General features: G+C 36.5%; 1 protein-coding gene across 3 annotated transcripts in view; it reads right to left on the bottom strand.

Moving 5' to 3' along the window:
• Positions 1–21,349, bottom strand: part of ANKIB1 (ankyrin repeat and IBR domain containing 1) — a 143,961-nt gene that overhangs the window by 41,280 nt on the left and 81,332 nt on the right. For all 3 annotated transcript variants that reach the window (XM_003130136.4, XM_013979684.2, XM_005667593.3), the window contains exons 5-8: positions 18,817–18,934; positions 10,837–11,045; positions 9,130–9,218; positions 911–1,055 (exon numbers count right to left, since the gene is read on the bottom strand). In XM_003130136.4, the coding sequence (XP_003130184.2) occupies positions 911–1,055; positions 9,130–9,218; positions 10,837–11,045; positions 18,817–18,934 (561 nt within the window). The remainder of the gene's footprint in view (positions 1–910; positions 1,056–9,129; positions 9,219–10,836; positions 11,046–18,816; positions 18,935–21,349) is intronic.

Here is a 21,349-nt window from a genome sequence, read left to right as displayed (position 1 = left end):
GTTCATACATTAATAGTACTATTCAACATTAAGCAAGGAAATTCTGACACATTCTACAATGTGAATGAACCTTAAAGACATTGTGCTAAGCACAATAAGCCAGATACATAATGATAAATACTGTATGATTCTACTTGTACAAGATGCCTAGAATAGTCAAAGACATAGAAATAGAAAGTAGATCAGTGGTTCCCAGGGGCATTAGAGGTGGGGAGTGGGGAGTTAGTGTTCAATGGGAACAGAGTTTCAGTCTGAGATGACGAAAAAAATTCTGGAGATGGAGAGCAGTGACAGTTGTACACTAATGTAAAAGTACTTCATACCACTGAACTGATCATATAAAACTTGTTAAAATGGTAAGGTTTATGTGTATTTTGCCACAATAATAAAAAAAGGAAAAATGCAAAAAAAACCCCAATATTATGATGCTTTCTACTTTAAAGAAATAATAGGATTGCTTTTTAAAAAGTCCACATATTAGGGTTTAGACTATAAAAAAATCTCTACTAGATAGTTAAAATGAAACTTTTAAATCATGTAAAAAAGAAAGCAAATTGCATACACTTCTGAATAATTCCTGAGTGAAAATAAAGAAAAAAAATGATATAAATTACATTATAATTTACTACATGAAATTATTTTTGAAATAAATAATATATATATTTCCAGGTTGATAACCTTTATTTCTAAGTATACTGAGCAATAAAACTATGCCTTTTGAAAAATTTAAAATAGTTACTATTTATTTTGAATGTTATCTTGATCAATCAGTTATAAAAGTACAACATGCAAACCAAGTAGTTCTGAGCATTAGTTTTTATTTTCAAAAATAAAACAAAAAATTAAAATCTGTGATATAGGTTTAATAAAATTTAAATTATGGAAATCACACAGATAATCAGCAGCATACCTTAATATCAAACTGTAGGTATCGTTTGTCCATCTCCTTAGAAACTACACTTTCTATGATATCCACAGGCACAAGTTGGAAGCAATCATATGCAGGGCAGAAAATGTTGTGAGCTTCACCTTCTTGAATTTTCAGATTCAAAAACCTATTAAAACGATCAATTGATAGAAAAAAGGCAAGGCCTTATTTGCACACTCTAAGAATTTCTCCTTTATGCTGAATTTTCTGTTAGAGCATAATTAAAATATACCAATGAGCAAGTGTGGAATGTCAACTGCAATATAATAATTCATATAATTCACAAACATTATTGAATAATTATCTGCCAACCATTCATTACATATATCCTTTTTAAAATTTGAAACAATATTTATTTAACATTAAACATTTAGAAATAAGTGGTTTAGAAAGATCATACTCAATTTTCAATATTCTATACCTTTAAATAAAATAGTTAGGTAATGATACAGAATTAACCAGATAATTTAAGAGATTTTTAAGGTGGCATTGGAATATAACATGACTTTTTAAAGAAAAGGTTTTCTGCTTACATTTCATTTTGGCAAATATTTAAATGACATTCATGTCCTACTCTAGACACATCAGTTGAGCCAGAATGGAAAAGGTGCCCTAGAAAGTGGTAGGAATTTAGGCCAAGGTGAATTAAGTGGTTAAGAGCAAGACTTTGACTTAGAGAATTCCAGGTCTGCCACTAACAAGTTATATGATGTTAAGTAATTCATTTAACTGTTCTATACCTCAGTTTCACTATCTGTAAAATGGGGATAATAATATGCACTTCTCACAGTTGTTATACAGATCATATAATATATGTTAAATATCTACATGGTGCCTGGCATAGAAGAATTCATAGAGTTTAGCAAGGGTTTTATTATTATTAATATTACCTATGGAAAAATAAGAAACAAACTTTTGAACCTAAAGAAACTAAAGAAAATAAATAGGAAACCAGGCAATTAAAATCACCATTTTCTAGTCATCACCATCATCATTTTTATCATTATTCTACTGCCTACAGTATCTTTTTCTTCTAGTTCTCTCAGTCTCTTAATTCCACTGCACTTCTAAAAAATTATAAAGCTTACTGAGATCCCATCAGATCTGTTCCCTTTGCTCCATCTCCATAATTTTATCTTGGCACTTCAGAGAAAACAGAGTCCTCACCAGACAGCTTTCTCTCCTGTTTTTTTTTTTGTTGTTGCTGCTAAACTTTTGTGTCTCTTTAGGGGTACACCCACAGCACATGGAGGCTCCTAGGCTAGGGGTTGAATCAGAGCTAAAGCTGCCAGTGTACACCATAGCCATAGCAACGTCAGATCCCAGCTGCATCTGTGACCTACACCACAGCTCACGGCCATGCTGGATCCTTAACCCACTGAGCAGGGCCAGGAATCAAACCTGGGTCCTCATGGATACTAGCTGGGTTCATTAATGCTGACCCACAAGGGGAACTCCCAGACAGCTTTCTCTTAATAAACCCCCTAGCACACCTCAAACCCAGCCATATCTTTGCCATTTTCCTGCTTGCTTAAGTGAAAAAAGGGCTTCCTCCTTTCCTCCAAGGCTAATCCTCAAATCCTCTGGCCAGCTCTGGCACTTGTAAACTATGTACCCCTTGACATAATCTTTCTCTCTCTCTCTCACTAGTGGCTCTCACTCTTGGTACAATATACATGATCATTCCATCCCCCAAACTTTTCTTAACCAAATGACCCTTTTTAGTTCCATTTTCCTGTCCTTTCACATCAAAATTCCTTGACAAAATAGTTTATGAGAATTTGTCATTCTTTCCTCATGTTCATTCTTTCATTTCCCAACTTGCAGCATTCTGGCTTCTATTCCTTGGATGGCTCTCAACAAGGCCATTAAACTACCTATAAGCCCACTCACAAGCCCAAATTATTCAAGACTTCCCAGTTTTTGCCCACCTAGACTTCTTTGGAGCATCAGACACTACTGAATAGCTCCTTCTTTTCAGATGGAAGAAAGTTTCATGTAGCAGGCATGATTCAAATGGCTTTTTAAGAATGAAGAGGACTGGGGAGCTCCCATTCTGGCTCAGTGGTAATGAACCAGACTAGTACCCATAAGGACACAGGTTGGATCTCTGGCCTTGCTCAGTGGGTTAAGGATCCGGTGTTGCTGCGAGCTGTGGTGTAGGCTTTAGACACGGCTTGGATCCTGTGATGCTGTGGCTTAGGTTGGCAGCCACGCTCTAATATGACTCCTGGCCCAGACGTTTCCATATGCTGTGGGTGCAGCATAAAAAGAAAAAAAAAAAAAAAAATTGAAGAAAGAGTTTTCTTCTGATGAGAACTTTTAGGATTTACTCTTTCATATAGTTGCTTTCATATGAAACTATAGCAGTGTTAATTGTATTGATCATGTTGTATATTACATTCCTAGTACTTATTCCATAACTGGAAGTTGTATCTTTTGACTACCTTCATCCAATTTCACCTCCCTTCTTCTTCTCACATCTTATACTCACAAATCTGATATCTTTTGCTAAGAATTTGTTTGTATTAGAAGTATAATTGGCCTACAACAAACACTATGTTACTTCCTGTAACATAACATAGTGATTTGGTATTTTTATACACTTCAAAATGATCACAGCACCATAAAGTCTAGTTATGCTATGTCACCAAAGACATTACAGTTATTGACTATACTCCTACACTGTACATTTCATACCCACAACTCATTTATTTTGCTTCTGAAGTTTGTACCTTTTAATCTCCCTCACCTATTTCTTTCCTCCCCCAACCTACTTCCTGTTTGTTTGTTCTATCTCTGTTTTTTTTTTTTAGATTTTAATATAAGTGAAATCATAATTTGTTTTTCTCTTATTTCACTTAGCATAATACCCTCCAGGTCCATCCATTTTGTCTCAAATGGCAAGACTTCATTCCTTTTTTTAACAGCTAAATAATATTCCATCGTATACATATGCCACCCTCTCTTTATCCATTCATCTAATAATGCACACTTCGGTTGCTTCCATATCTTGACTACTGTAAATAATTTTGCAATGACCACAGGAGTGCAAATATCTTTTCCAATTAGTATTTTTGTTTTCTTTGGCTAAATATCCAGGAGTGGAACTGCTACATCATATGGCAGTTCTAATTTCTGACTTTCTGAGGAATCTCCATACTGTTTTCCATGGTGGCTGCACCAGTTTACATTCCAAGAGTGCCATGAGGATTTTCTTTTCTACACATCCTAGCCAACATTTGTTATTTGTTGTCTTTTTGATAATAGTAATTTTGACAGGTGTTTGGTGAGATCTCTTTATGGTTTTGATTTGCATTCCTCTGATGATTAGTGATTCTGAGTATCTTTTTACGCGTCTGCTTGCCACCTATTTATCTTTTTCAGAGAAATGTCTAATGTCTATTCAGATCCTCTGCCCGTTTTCTTTTTTTTGCTTTTTAGGGCCACACCCGCGGCATATGGAGGTTTTCAGGCTAGGGGTCGAATCAGAGCTACAGCTGCTGGCCTATGCCACAGCCCTAACAATGCAGGGTCTGAGCTGCATCTGTGACCTACACCACAGCTCACGGCAATGGTGGATCCTTAACCCACTGAGTGAGGCCAGGGATCAAACGCGCAACCTCATGGTTCCTAGTCAGATTCGTTTCCCTGCACCACCATGGGAACTCCTTCTTCTCCGCTCATTTTTTAATCAGCTTGTTTGTCTGATGTTGAACTGTATGAGTTCTTTGCATATATTAGACATTAACTTCTTATCAGATATCTTGCTTGCAAATACCTTTTCCCATTCAGTACATCTATTGATAGCTTCCTTGGCTATGAAAAAGCTTTTTAGTTTGATATAGTGCCATTTGTTTACTTTTTGCTTTTATTTCCCTTGCCTGAGGAGACATATCCAAAAAACTAATACTAAGATTGATATAAAAGAGCTTACTGTCCATGGTGGCTGCTTTCTTCTAGAAGTTTGTGGTTTCAGGTCTTACGTTTAAGTCTTTACTTCATTTTGAATTTATTTTTGTGCATGGTGTGAGAGAGTAGCCCAGTTTGATTCTTTTGTATGAGGCTGTCCAGTTTGTTCAGCACCATTTATTGAAGAAGGTGTATACTCCCCATTGTGTATTCTTACCTCCTTTTTTGAAGATTAATTGCCCATGTAAGTGTGGATTCATTTCTGTGCTCTATTCTGTTCTATTGGTCTATGTGTCTGTCTTTGTGCCAGTACCATACTGTTTTGATGACTGCAGGTTTACAGTAAAATTTGAAATCAGGGAGTATGACAACTCTAGCTTTATTCTTCTTTCTCCAGGTTGCTTTGGCTATTAAGGGTCTTTTGTATTTCCATACAAATTTTAGAATAATGAGTTCTAGTTATGTGAAAAATGTCATCAAATTTTTATTTGGCTGCACCCTCGGCATGTGGAAGTTCTCTGCCCGGAGATTAAGCCTGTGCCATAGCAGCAACTCAAGCCACTGCAATGCCAAATCCTTAACCCGCTGCACCACAGAAGAACTCCTCAACAATTTTTAATAGTGTAAAAGGGTGTTTAAACTAAAAGTCTGAAAACTGCTTATTGTAGAGTTCCTTTCTTCATATGACAGGAATCTCTTCCTTTTAACTACAATTAGGTTCCCTGAAAGTTAGATATAATTAACCATAATGCTAACAGTCCCCTGTCAAAGTGCACAATGTACATAAACACAGTTACCATATGATGATGTTCTTCCACTTTATGTATTCTAAATATATCAGAGTAGGTGTGGCTAACTCTGGGGAATTAAAGGACAACAGAGAAGACCTCATTGAAGAAAGGATAATTTCTCTGTAATCCAGGCTATTACTCTTCATCAACATACAAGCTCTCCCTAAATTTATAAGCAGAATATAGAGGTGATGAATGTTAGTAAGAGAGAAATCTGGGACAACTTTACCCTATATTTTTAACTTGTAGGTCAGCTTCACAGATTGTCATAGTTTCTCTGTTTATGATGAAGCTTAGGAAGATGAAAATAACTATCAGTTATTATGTGCCAGGCTCTGTTCTAACATTTTATATCTATTAGGCCATTTAACAATAATTGGCAACAATCCTATAGAGGAGTTACCATCATCACTATTTTATGGATTAAGAAATTGAGGTAGAGGGAGGTTAGAGCTTACCTAAATCAGCAACTAATGGAGTTCCTGTTGTGGCTCAGTGGTAATGAAGCCGACTAGTATCCATGAGGATGCTGTACAACCCTGGCCTTGCTCAGAGGGTTAAGGATTTGGCGTTGCTGTGAGCTGAGGTGTAGGTCATAGACATGGCTGGGATCTGGCGTTGCTGTGGCATAGGCCAGCAGCTACAGTTCCAATTTGACCCTGGCCTGGGAACTTCCATATGCCACAGGTGTGGCCCTAAAAAAAAAGCAAAAAAGAAAAGAAAACCCAACTAATAAGCAGCAGGAAGGATATTCTAAGCTGGGTAGAAAATAATAACTTCCCTTTCATTTAAGCCCTTAGCATAGATGCTTCAAAACATCTGTATGGATTAGAAAAGAAACTCATGGATGCGGAGAACAGACTTGTGGTTGCCAAGGGGGAGGTGGAGGGAGTGGGATGGACTGGGAGTTTGGGGTTAACAGATGCAAACTATTGCATTTGGAGTGGATAAACTATGAGATCCCGCTCTATAGCACAGAGAACTGTATCTAGTCATTTGTGATGGAACACGATGGAGGATAACGTGAGAAAAACAATGTACATATACGTTACTGGGTCACTTTGCTGTATAGTAGAAAACTGACAGAACACTATAAACCAACTGTAATGGGAAAAAAAAAATCATTAAAAGAAAAAGAACCCAAAAAACATCTGTATGGACTGATGAGTCAAGGGGGAAGAAAAGAGTAATATAAGTTGAAAGGTTTTCAAACTATCTAGGTACCTTTACAAATTCTTCCCTGTTGCTTAGAGGACTTCCTTTTCTATATGCCCATAAAAGACTGCAATAACTTGTAAAATGATTTTATTCCCATGTGAATCACCCAACTTGGAACTTGTTTTACTGATGCTTGATTTGACAAGAACTACCCGGAAGGAGGGGGGAGAAGAATCCTAAGTGGGCTGATAAGGTACCATGGAAAACAATAATTAGATCTTACCAATTTAAATCTTGTCATTAACTTCTCATGGCTAGTCTGTTATGAGTATGGAAGTTGGTTCCTATGATACAGGAGATGGGTGAGGAAGATTCAACTAAATCCCTTGGGGGGGGGGCTCAGTTTTCACAAAGAAATCAAGGTCAACAGTAGCAAACTTGGTAGAATCCAGATAATTCTTCCTTTACGATATAGTTGACAATTTTAAGCTGAATAAAGTACTAAACCTGTGGAAAATCTTCTATGCTCATAACTAAGTCAAATTTTGCTTTGAATTGGGAGCTCCAACTTTGTTTTTTGCTTTTTAGGGCTGCACCTGTGGCACATGGAGGTTCCTAGGCTAGGGGTCTAATCACAGCTATAGCTGCTGGCTTACACCACAGCCACAATGCCAGATCTGAGCTGCATCTGAGACCTACACCACAGCTCATGGCAACGCTAGATTCTTAACACACTGAGGAGGCCAAGCATCGAAACTGCAACCTCATGGTTACTAGTCAGATCTATTTCTGCTGTGCCACGATGGGAACTCTGGGAGCTCCAAGTTAAATTAATTTATCTGTATCAATTGCACTGATTTGATCCTAATTAGAGTGTAGTCTAAGTTTTAAAAAGAATCAGATATTCTTATTTATTCTGACTTTAAAAAAAAAAAAAAAAAGAATATTTTTCCCCTCTAAATAAAATCTTGCCTTATATCCCAATGTGGAAAACAGGTAAAGAAAACGTACTCAAAATGAAACCAGAGTGACAGAAAGATCAGAGGTTGCCTACGGATGTGGGGTGAGGGATGGTGGTGGTGGAAGGATAAGAGGGAGGCAGGAAGACAAGGGTGGGAAGGATTTCAAGGAGAAATGAGAAAACTTTTGGGGCAATGGACATATTCATTATCCGACTGTTGTCATGGTTTCATAGGTGTATATATGTCTCAGCTTAGTGATTTACTTTGAACATGTGGCTTACTATATGCTAAGCATGCCATGACAAAGTTATTATAAAAAGAGACAATTTGCTCAGGTTCTTACTCTCTCACCCAACATGGTAATTCCCAGTTCCCTACACTTAGCACACGTGATTTTTAAGATTTCCTTAAATATTAATGACATACTTTGCTTATTAGGTCATCAATCAGTAGATTTATGTGTCTCCAGAGATAACATATCATATTGCCCATTATATTGGTCTTCTTCATTTTGTTTATAAACCTTACTCAAAAAGTACATTAGAGCAAAGTTAATGGATATGAGAAAGTATAAATCTCAGCAAGGTAATGGGAAGGAGAGTAGAGAGGAACATGAGAAGGAAAAGAAAATTTCAATTTGTAACATAGACCAATCACGCCTATCAGAGACATAGAACTTTGAGTTGATTAAAAAGGAACTTTAAACATGCATATTCTCACAGATTTTTCAAGGCTATGTGCCCATCAGAAAAAGCATAAAAACAAATGCTTAAGAATTCTTGGGGAGTTCTCGCTGTGGCACAGTGGGTTAGGAATCTGACTGTGGTGGCTCTGGTTGCAGTGGAGGTATAGGTTTGATGCTCTCCTGGCGCAGTGGGCTAAAGGTTGGCATTGCTGCAGCTGTGGCATGCACAGGTTACTGCTGTGGTTGTATTCAATCCATGGCCCAGGAACTTCCATATGCCACAGGTGCGGTCATCAAAAAGAAAATTCTTGGGATATAATAAAATGATTCTTGATATTTAGGTGCAGGCCTAAAATTTACCATAGAGGTAACATGAATTAGAATACCGAGAAAACTTATTTGTGTGTTTTGGGGAACGTGTTTTACTCCCCAAAGTAGTTTACATTAAGTTACATAACAGTAAAAAATTAAATAATTTTAATCATTAAATAATTAAATAACTGCACTAAATTAATAATGGAAGGATGTCATGATAAGAAAAACAAAATTCTTTTTTAGTAGTAGAGTATAATACATTTCAGGGTAACTCTGAAACCAATATAAATAATTCATATCATTAAATATTGAAAATACACCATTTTTTTTAATCAAATGAGAATGCTATGCAGTAAGATATGCTGCACATATACTCACGATTCCCAACATCCTCGACAAAAGTCATGTCCACAGGGCATATCCACTGGGTCTTCAAATACAGAAATACTGCACATACAAATGTCACACTGGAGGTGAAGAAAAGCAATGATTTAAACAAAGTCATACTCTGGAGAGGGAACATTTCTTTATTCACTAGTTTAAGGTGAAAATACTAGTATAGTAATTATAAAAAAATTAAATGTTTCTAAATTATAAGGGAAGTTAAAGTTAATGTGCCTTCCTTTGACTAAATAACAAATTCTAGGCCTACCTCATTATAAATTACTGTAAGACTGAAATGTTTTAATGCAAAAGTCAAATTCCTAAATTCCAAATTTACACATTAAATTAAAGTAGCAAATATTCATTTGGAAAAGAAAATACAAGAAACAAATCATTACAATCTATTCAGTACAAGGTCAAATTGCAAAATAACCACTTCAATATCATGTCCTTCATCCTATGCTCACCCTAGAAAATCTACAAAACAGAGTAACTTTGTTTTCAATATAGCAACTCAGGATATTTAGACTAGCAATTTAAGGATTTCTACCCGTGGACTATGCTACAAAGCTATGTATCTTCTAAACAATAACTTAGGAGAAGCAAACTTTTTTTTTTTTTTTAATTTTTTTAGGGCCACACCTGTGGCATATGGAGGATCCCAGGCTAGGGAGTTGAATTGGAGCTATAGCCGCTGGCCTACACCACAGCCACAGCAATGCCAGATCTGAGCCGTATCTGCAACCTGCACCACAGCTGATGGCAACACCGGATCCTTAACCCACTGAGTGAGGCCAGGGATTGAACCTGTGACCTCATGGATCCTAGTCAGATTCGTTTCCACTGCACCACGACAGGAACTCCTTTCTTTCTTTCTTTCTTTCTTTTTTTTTTTTAAATAATGTTAATAGATGTGGATTACAGAAGTAAGATTATGTTTCCCAGGAAAGCTCAGAAAAAAACTGGGAGTGCATTCTTATTTATTACATATTTTGAGTGGCTGAATCATTCAAGAAACAGAAAAACATAAAAATTTCCTGTAATACTACACCATGGTTTGCCAATTAAAAATGCACACAATGGCAGTACTGTTTCTCAATAAAAAGCAAATGTTTATTATGGAGATGTATCTAGAAATGGAGACAAACTCCAGAAGTTTTACTAAGACAAATACATAGTTATTAGCATATTATAAATGTCTTCATAAAAATATAAAAATATCTTCATTTTTTGGTTTCAAGTACCTATTACAAACTTGACTTTTAATATTTTGGTATAGTGCATTCAAAACTTTAAGGAACTTTTTCTGGCTGTGCTCGCAGCATATGGAAGTTCCTGGGTCAGGGACCTAACTTTCACCATAGTAGTGACCCAAGCCACTGCAGTGACAACGCCAGATCTTTAACCTCCTGCAACACAAGGGAATTCCAAGAAACTGGAACTTTTAAGTGAAAATACAGTAGATGGTTTTCCCAAATTCTTTTACATTTTCTGTTTCAAAAAGAGAAAAGAAAGCCTTTTTATTTTTCAATCTATAATCCAGAGATCACGAAAATAGTCTGTAATAACAGGTACTTGCTAAAGCATGAAATTACCAAACTCTTTAAAGGCAGAGGATTCAATTACAAGAATATGACTAGAGGTTCCATGAAACAATATTAAAATGAAAACTATGGGAATACACTGAATACTAAACCATACCAAACTGGTGTCCAAATCCCCAGGAGATAAACTTATTTCATCTGGAGAGGTGACGGAAGAACGTGTAGTCCTTGGAGTTCTCGGAGAAGGGAGCGTGTCCCAGGCATTATAACCACTTGGTGGTGGAGTTGGCATTTGAACACCTGAACGTTGGCAGCAGTTCTCTGGGTTGGACATCCAAGCTTCAAGTAATTTCTCCCTGTCCCAGTCTTTAAGAAAAATGGGATGGACATCTCTCAACTGACAGAGAAGACATGGTGATGGTTTAAGAGCTTCATAATAATAAAAGGGACTAAATTAGAGAGATATAGGTCATCTAAGGCAGAAAAAGTAGTAACTACAAATGAAATATTCAGGTATGTTTTATCCATTCATATACATTTTTTTATTGTCTTTTTAGGACTGTACCTGCAGCACATGGAGGTTCCCAGGCTAGGGGTTGAATCAGAGCTACAGCTGCCTGCCCACACCATAGCCACAGCAACTCGGAATCCAAGCCACATCTGTGACATACACCACAGATCACGGCAACGCTGAATCCTTAACCCAATGAGAGAGGCCAGGGATTGAATCTGCATCCTCATGGATACTAGTTGGGCTCATTAACCACTGAGCCATGATGGGAACTCCTCCATTCATATTTTTAAATGAAATTTAAACTTTTATAATTTACCATGGCTTAAAAACCGTGTCAGTATCTAATAATATGGTCAAAATTTTTAGTCATTTCTACCCATAATCAAAAAAAGTGGTTCACACATATTGGAATTTACTAAATTTTTGTTGGCATAGGTTTGATTAAGCCATTCTATTCGTTCAAAAACAATACATAACTTTGCAATTGGCTTCATTGGTGTCAACTTGTAAAATGATTACATACATAGCTCATTATAAACATGTCAAAATACCAACAAGTCCTAAAAATCATTTGATAAATAGCCTGAAAGCAGAAGGAACTTCTGATGGGATTATGATTATAAATTCTAGTAAATTTGATATAAATTCCATATTAAGTGGGCTTCAACCTGGCTTAACTAAAAAAGGTTGTCTTTCTACTACAAACATTTCAAAAACAGACATATATGTGTTCATAAAGTCCAGAGCCATAAAAACCTAACAATTTAAAAATAATAAGCTAATATTATCTAATGATTTTGCTAGGTATTTTATATGTATTATTTCATCTACTTCTCACAACAAACTTTTCTTTTTTTGTCCTTTTAGGTCTGTACCCGCAGCATACGGAAGTTCCCAGGGTAGGGGTTGAATAGGAGCCGTAGCTGCTCTCCTATACTACACCTCACAGCAATGCCGGATCCTTAACCTACTGAGTGAGGCCAGGGATTGAACCCATGTCCTTATGGATACTAGTCAGGCTCATTACTGCTGAGCCACAATGGGAACTCTCCCAAAAAACTTTTCAATCATTATTTAGATGAAAAAATCAAGACTCAGGGAATTTACACAACATGACCAGGTTCACAAAGACAGGAGAGATCTTGAAACAAATTTTTGTGAATCCAGTCTGTGTTCTTTCTACTGCAACCCAATAAAGTATAGGGTCAAAAGTAATATAGAGTCAGTTATTTAACAAAGGCCCATTCTATATCATTTTACCAATCAAACACCAATGGCTGTGGAAACTTTCTATATATAAGATTTTAAAAAACATATTAAGTCAACATATTTGGTGGTTTAACAGGATAATTATGACTCAGATACCCAATGAAGATAGAGGTAGTGTGTTTCCATTTATGCAAAGGCACAGGAGTATGATGGAGAGATATGAGCAGTTCCATGAAGTTGCAGTATACTATACTGTGGTTTGGGGAGATGAAGGATAAGACTGGAAACAGCAGTCAGATTTACAAAGAAAAACCCAGCAACTGGAAAACCCAGTATATATGTGCATTTCAGGAAATGCTGCTAAATGGACCTCAATGTTTTGATAGGTATTTACAGGTATACCTTGGCGATAATGCAGGTTTGGTTCCAAACCATTGCAAGAAAGCGAATTCTAATAAATAATTAATATTAATTAACATTAACATTATTAATTAATATTGATAAACATTAATAAATAACAAAGCAAGTCATAAGAATTTTTTGATGCACATAAGGTTATGTTTACACCATATATATATTTAGCTATAATGCTAGTGCACACTTAATAGACTACAATTACAATACTTCAATGCTAAAAACACTAACCATCATGACAATGTAGTGTTGCTGCAAACCTTTTTTTTTTTTTTTTTTTTTTGTCTTTTTGTCTTTTTTGTTGTTGTTGTTGTTGTTATTGTTGCTATTTCTTGGGCCGCTCCCACGGCATATGGAGGTTCCCAGGCTAGGGGTTGAATCGGAGCTGTAGCCACCGGCCTACGCCAGAGCCACAGCAACTCGGGATCCGAGCCGCGTCTGCAACCTACACCACAGCTCACGGCAACGCCGGATCGTTAACCCACTGAGCAAGGGCAGGGACCGAACCCGCAACCTCATGGTTCCTAGTCGGATTCGTTAACCACTGCGCCACGACGGGAACTCCGCTGCAAACCTTTAAATTGTGAAAAACGCAACATCTGCAAAGCACAATAAGGCAAAGTGCAATAAAATGAGGTATGCCTGTACTTACTTAAAAAGTTAAGACTTTCTTAGAACAGTATGATTATTTTTCAAGTTTCCATTATAATACTTTTAAATAAAGAAAATAACTACTATATTTCATACACACACATATTAAATATGCTAAATTTTAGTCCTATCTACTATAAATATTTTCCAGCACAGTTTCTGCTTGGATTCTATTATATCTTTCATTTAGCAAATATTTACTGAATGCCTTTTTTGTGCCATACACTATGTCAGTCTGTAGGGATACAATAGGAGGAAAGAGCAGGTATGAGTCCTGCCTTCATGGAACTTACAGTCTAGCAAGAATAAAAACATTAAGAAAAATTAATACATTAAAAAAATCATCACTGTCAGAAGTATCATTAAGAGAGAGAGACTCCTATTTAGGGAGGACAGAGAAGGTGACTGGGAAAATGCCTGCAGTGGACAGCTGAAGGATGAGTGTGAGCTAACTTGGTAAAAGGGCGGGGGAGACATTCTAGACAGATGGTACACAGCATGTTCAAAGACCTGATGGCAAGAAGGAAGGTGGCACCCTTGTGAAATTACAAAAGTCAATGTAGCTGGAGCTTGGAGACCAGAGTGGAAACAATGTGTGAGTGAGGCAGAAGAAACTGGTAGGGACTAGGCCACGGAGGACATCTCAGTAATACTTCTATCATCAGTTTAGGAGTTACAGGAAGTCAGTGAAAAGTTGGGCTCAAGGTTAGGAAGAAGAGGTAGTCACAATTAGTCTTGAACATTCTGACTACAGTAGAAAAAAAACCAATCAGACAGGCTGAGAGTGGAGGGAAGGGAAACTAGAAAGAAGGCTATAGGAGCACAGGTGAGAGATGGAGCCACTAAGGCCATGGTTGGCCACGGCGAAGATGAAAAGCAAAGTAAAAGCCAAGGTGGGTTTGCTGGTGCTGCCACCTAGGCAAAGAGGGTAAACCAGAGACTCCGGTTCAAGATTAAGAGCATAATTTTAATTTTAGACTTGATGAGATAATGGGTCTTTTGAGATATTCTAGAGGTATTTTCAAGTAGGCAGTTATATTTAAGCCTATAAAGCTCAGAAAAGAAGTCTAGTCTAGAGGGAGAAATGTCTATCTATGGAAGCCTTCAGAGAATATGTCATTTCCTAGGATGAGAGTAGAATGGAAGGAGATGTGCTCTACTGATGTTTAATTGGCTATAGAAGTTATGAGTCTCCAAAGGAGCTTAAGGAAATACTTCAATATACATTTACTCTAGGGACAAGCAACCTAGCCTTGGTCTCATATTTAAAAAAAGTAGGTAAGTAAATTTTACTTATTTTCTCATTAGATAGCATTCAACTATATAGGTTACTTTTACCATGGAGGAAATACTCAGAGAATGGCCTTTGTATTCCTAACTGAGTCATCCTTAAAATTCAATTACTACTTAGTAAATACGGCCAAACATTTCTCTTCAAATTACTTTAGAACTAAATTTGACAATAGATAACACAAGACTTAAATGTATTATCCTGTGTAAAGCTGAATGAATGTTACCAAGGATACAATCTATAAATCTACCAAATAGTTCAGTTAAATAGCTCTGAAACAGAGCCCATCTGGGTTTCGAGAGCATTTAGAGTAAATTATAGCTATGTGCACTATTTTATTCACTAACATCATTTTTCTCTGAAAATTTTATTTGATTATCAAATGTCAATATAGCAGAAATGTCCATCTGAAATATTGCATTAGCCTCTATTTTATGCCTTAATAGGGGAACCAAATACAGAACTCTCAAGTAAGTTATCAAAAAAATTTATCACAGAATGGACATATGCCAAGTAGTAAAATTCAGTTAGATATCACCTTACTAGAAGCGATCCCATTACATAAAAGAAGTAACTGTGGGAAATATCAATGGCGTGAAAATGGAGTTGATCACTTAAAAATACTAGATGACACAATGTAAAAACACTAGAGATGAAATATTTCTTTTAATTACAATAAAATCACTTATAAAGTTAGTCTTCGATTCTACATAATACTGTAAGTTAGAATTCTGATACGTTAAATAATTTAGCTGAAACCTGTGGCAGAAATGGCTGTAAGTACACAACAATTCTACAGTGCAGAACTGTTGCTTGCAGTTAAGTGCAACCATGTGACTGAATTCTGGCCAGTGGAACACACGCAGGAATGACTTATGCCATTTCTAGGAATGGCTCAAAAAAACTCCCACACCTATTTCTCCATGTTCTTCTCTCGTTCTGACTGGCTGGCTGGAGTGGAAATCATCCCCAGGCCAACCTCAGAAGCTACTTTGTTAAGCTAGCAGAGTATCAATCAGCCAGGGTTCTTGACTAACTATGTGGAGCATAGCTCCTGTCCCATTCCTCACCTAAATGAAAACACCTTAAACTATTATGATTACTAAATGTTTACTGTGTTTGATTTTACTTTCATTTCAGCAGCTGGTCTACCTGAAGGCAACTGTCATGTCACAGCTCCTCACTTGATGCCAGCTCTACATTATATTTAAATGTACTCTCTGTACTTGAAAGCTCAAGCAAAGGATGAAGCGCTGTGAACCTGACCCAAAAGAAACACAATTTAAGAAATTTTGCATTTCTTTATAAGTTCTTATATTATCATTATTAAGCATTATTATTGGCTAAAAATATTTTCTCTTTAAATTCTAAGATTTTAAAAACCATTCTGAATTTCTCAATTTTGTTTTTGAACCAGGTCTAAATTTTTCCCCAAAGGATTTACTTCAAAGTTTTTAAAGATAGCAATGGAGAAATATAGTCTTATAATAAAAAGGTGGATTTAAAAAATATATAAATAACATTTTAGATATCTATTTATTCTATAACTATTTCTGAGGGCTTAAGGGATGTCAGACAGTGCCAAAAAAAAAAAAAAAAAAAAAAAAGAAAGAAAGAAAGAAGAAAGAAAGAAAGAAAAGTTGCCCTCCAAAGAGCTCCCAGATTGATGTAGAGGAAAAGCAAATAAAGAGATGATGTCAATACTGTATTCTAAGAGTATGAGACATACATGCACATGATATTATGGAAGAGAGAGGAAGGGTCTCAATGCAGACTTGGGAACACATAAGTAGAAAAGCTTTCCTGGAAGAGGTAATTTCTTTTTTTTTTTTTTTTTGTCTTTTTAGCTATTTCTTGGGCCGCTCCCGCGGCATAAGGAGGTTCCCAGGATAGGGGTTGAATCGGAGCTGTAGCCACCGGCCTACACCAGAGCCACAGCAACGTGGGATCCGAGCCGAGTCTGCAACCTATACCACAGCTCACAGCAACGCCGGATCGTCAACCCACTGAGCAAGGTTAGGGACCGAACCCGCAACCTCATGGTTCCTAGTCGGATTCTTTAACCACTGCGCCACGACGGGCACTCCTGGAAGAGGTAATTTCTAAGGACAAGTAGGAGAGGGTGAGTAAATCGAGACTGACAGAACTGGTAAAGAAGCCTGGGGTCATGAAGGTCCACTGAAGAGTTCAGAAGGTTTTCAGTCTGTGGAAAGCCAGTGAAGAGTTTTTCAGCAGAGGAGCTCCATGCACAAATCTGCATTTTAAAGTGCAATATAAAAAATGAATAAGCGTGAAGAGGAATGGTAACAGTGGAGACTCGGACTCAGGAGACTACAGTTTGGATGAAAAATAATGACAACCTGAATTTAAGTTAGTGACAGTGAGAATGGAAAGAGCTTAAGTAAGGAAGATGGGGGAGAGGATGAGAGATTAAGAAGAGAAATGATGAGACTGTAGTCAAAAGTAATAACAGAGATATGACTTCCCAGTTTCTGGCCAGGGTAATTAAATGAATGTGGAGGCCCATTTATCAAGACAGTGGGAGAAATGATGAGTTCAGCTATGGACATCCTTAGGTTGAAGAGAAAATGTTAAATCGGCATTTAGAAATACAGCCTTGAATAGTTCACTAAGGTTGAACTGTACCTATATTCTTTATTGTTTAGGTTTTTTTCCAGTTTTGTTTTTGTTTTGTCTTTTTATGGCCACACCCATGGCATATGGAGGTTCCCAGGCTAGGGGTAGAATTAGAGCTGTAGCCTCTGGCCTATGCCACAGCAACGCTAGATCCAATACCACAGCTCACAGCAACGCCAGATCATTAACCCACTGTGTGAGGCCAGGGATTGAACCTGCGTCCTCATGGATGCTAGTCAGATTCGTTTCTGCTGAGCCACGAAGGGTACTCCTGTTTAGGTGGTTTTTGAAACCCCTGTTTTCATTAGATAAATGCATTACAGCAGAGTTTCTCAGAGACTGGTCCACTTGGTAGGCTTGTTTACAACACATATTTTTAGGTCTTACCCTTCACCACTTAGGCTCTCTGGAACTTATTCTAGGAATTGCTGCTTAGTTTACCACGCAATCCTTATTTAAACTAAAATTTAGAGCCAGTGGTATATATAAAGTGGAAAAGAGTATAGAACTCTGGGAAATACCAATATTGAATGTAGTGATTCTGGAGGGTGATATACCAAATTACACACAGAGGTGAGCAAAGGATGATGAACTATGGAATTTTAAATTTTCTTCTGAGCAAAAGATTACATAAAAAACTGGAAGTTGACATTCTACTTCAGTATAGATTAAAAAAAAGATTTATAGTTAAAAAAGACTGGTATGCCTCAAAATTACTGGAGAACAGCCACTTACCCTACTCTTTTAACAAATAATTTCTAAATCAGAAAAAAAACCTGTCTTTGAAATAAGCCAAAATATCAAATATCAAGTGTGCAATGAGAGGGTCCAATTCAGTATGTGATGACTCCCAGAATGGTTAAGTATCACAGAACTTAAAATAAGCTGAGTACTTTTCCAAAGTAAAGTTGGTAATGTCCCCCAAAACAAACGAAAACCCCACCTTAAAGGGACAGTGTATTCATCTGCTGACACTATAATTTCACTTTGCATGTTTCATGGTGAGAAATAGCTTTTATATAAAATACAATTGACAATATCAATAGCACAACTGTTAGTTCACTGACTTTAGTAAAAATTAATGTCAAAATCATGACCAGGACAATGGATTCCAACTTCAATCCTGCTTAACTCACACATTTCTAAAATTAGACAATCTATAAGTTGATTTAGTAGCCCAATTTTCAAAAAGAAAATTCCTACTTCTCCTCCGTGATTCATAGCCAGCTTATACTTCAAAATACAAAACGTTATGGGGATGCTGAGAGCTGCAGTAACCACTGCAAGAAAAAACAACTTGGGCTTATTTACCAAACTATTTTGTTTTATGTTAAAACATTAAAATAGAGCCATCTTTTAAACTCTGACAAGTTTCAAAAGGGACTCATGTTATGAGAAGCATATGGTATTTCTTTCATTACCATGAGCTCGAAGTAAAGCTTCAGCTGTAAATAGTGGAGCCTGGAGCATGTCTGCTGTTTCCACAATAAGCATATCTTTCAATCTACGAAGATCCTGAGGTCTTAATCCTTCATATGGCTTTAAAAAGAAGAAAAAGAAAGTTAAATTGGCTCTTATACCCTTAGGAAGTTCTAAATGCCTATAAATAAATATATATGATTATCATTTAATCTTCCAGTCCAGTTTGGCACTGAAGTTAAAAAGGTTCTCTATAGTTCTCTTGTGGCACAGCAGGTTAAGGATGTGGTGATGTCACTGCAGCGGTCTGGGTAGCTGTTGTGATGCAGTGTTAAATCCCTGGCCCCAGGAACTTTCACATGCTGCAGGCGTAGCCAAAAAAAATAAATAAATAAAAACCAGTTCTGTATGCTCCACTAAAATTGACTTCACACTATTCTCTTACAATCTTTTTAAGCTGGAAAGTGGATGCCTGGTCTCATGTACCTTATCATTCTAAAACAAAAGAATCATACTATAATGACAAGACTATCTTGCTTTAGAGTTCTGAAAATCGGATAATACAAAAAAGTATTAGAAATAAAAACCTATAATCCCACCACTGAGTAAAGGTCATGATTTAAGTTCTCAAGTTTTTTTTTTGTTTGTTTTGTTTTTGCTTTTTAGGGCTGCACTTGAGGCATATGGAGGTTCCCAGGCTAGGGGTCAAATCGGAGCTATAGCTGCCGGCCTACAACACAGCCATAGCAACACAGGATCCAAGGTGAGTCTGTGACCTACACCACAGTGCACCACAATGCCAGATCCTTAACCCACCGAGCAAGGCCAGGGATTGAACCTATGTCCTCATGGATGCTAGTCAGATTTGTTTCCACTGAGCCACAGCAGGAACTCCAGTTCTCATGTATTTTTATCCAGTCTTTTTGCAAGTCAATTTTGTGTGAGTATATATGTATTCACTTAAATAAAGTTTTAATCACTGAATAAGCAAATATTTACACTTATTAAGATCCAATCTGGATTGCTAGTGGGATTATACTATATACCTAGTAATTACTTTGGACAGAAGTGCTTATTCCATATTATTCAGACTTCTTACTCATAAACATATTATCTCTGTGTTTATTCAAGGGTTTGTTAATGCTCCTTATTAACTTTCTTCATAAAGGTAGTGTATTATTTCAGGTTCTTTGTTCTTTTGTTATCTTTTTTTTTTTTTTTTTGCTTTTAACACTAAAAATGTAAAGAATAAAATCAAAACTGTCTCACTATGCAGAAATTTATAAAAATTAAAATAATCTGTGACATGGCCTCCATTACTTTTCTCTAATTTCCCCATCCTTGCCTATCACTACCATGAATTTGATTTATAGCTGTCATAATATTATGGGATAACATTATGTATCACCAAGCAACTTGCTTTTATTTTTATTCAATACTGTGTATTTATTATTAATACTCTTAGACATAGCTATTTCAATCCTTCAAAGAGATGTAACTATCTTACTGCAGGGAGCACAGAACTAAAGACCATAACCTAAAAAACTCTACATTTAAAAATTTAGAAATTCTGAAGTACTTATCAATCACTGTGAATACCCTTTGGCAACATCTACCACACACCCCAGAGAGTTCTGGGCAGTCACTAAACCCCATCCATTAGAGCTGACCTACAAATACCTTAAAATTAGATATTATCTTTACTTCTTGCCCCCCCCTATTTTTTTTGGGTTATCATGGAAACCATTTCATCAGTTCTTACTTAACCCAATATGATGGAAATTCTATTCCCCAGGGATAATTTCTCTCAGTTGATATGACAATTTTCCTGATCCTAAGGTGTCTTCTGGCAGGTTTGCACATATAAGCAATAAGTGTATTAATGACAGGAAAGACTCACAGACTTGACTGCATAAAAATATTAGAGATTTAAATGTAAAAAGTGTGTTGCTTTTAATATATAAGGAATTTGTGACAATCAGTAAATTTAAAATATCAAAAGTTATAAAAAAAATCCTTAAATTTACAAACTCTTTACCTAACAATTGGCCAAGTTTTAAAAATAACTCAAAACCCTCAATATTAGTAAGGTTGCAGTAAGATGGCCCTGTGATGCACTGTGGCTAAAAATAAAAACTGTTATATCATTTAACAGCCAAGTATTAGGTGCCATGAGCCTTCAAAACATTCATATTTTGACCCAACAATTTTACTTGTAGGAATCTATCCTAAGGTATAATCACAAATGTGAACAAAATTGGTCACTTGCAATGTTACTTTTAAGTGACAAAATGCTAGTGACCCAAATGTACATTAAGAGAGTTACAGGGTATCTACAAGTTAGAAAGTCATTCAAAATGATTTCCATGGTAAGTTTGTAAACATTAAGAAATGCTGAGAAAAAAAAGCTTAGAGGATATAAAATGCACAATGTTGGGGGTTCCCGTCGTGGTGCAGTGGTTAACGAATCCAACTAGGAACCATGAGGTTGGGGGTTTGATCCCTAACCTTGCTCAGTGGGTTGACAATCTGGCA

This window comes from Sus scrofa, chromosome 9 (assembly GCF_000003025.6).
Source record: "Sus scrofa isolate TJ Tabasco breed Duroc chromosome 9, Sscrofa11.1, whole genome shotgun sequence".
NCBI lineage: Eukaryota > Metazoa > Chordata > Mammalia > Artiodactyla > Suidae > Sus > Sus scrofa.
This window is presented reverse-complemented; position numbering and strand designations above follow the sequence as displayed.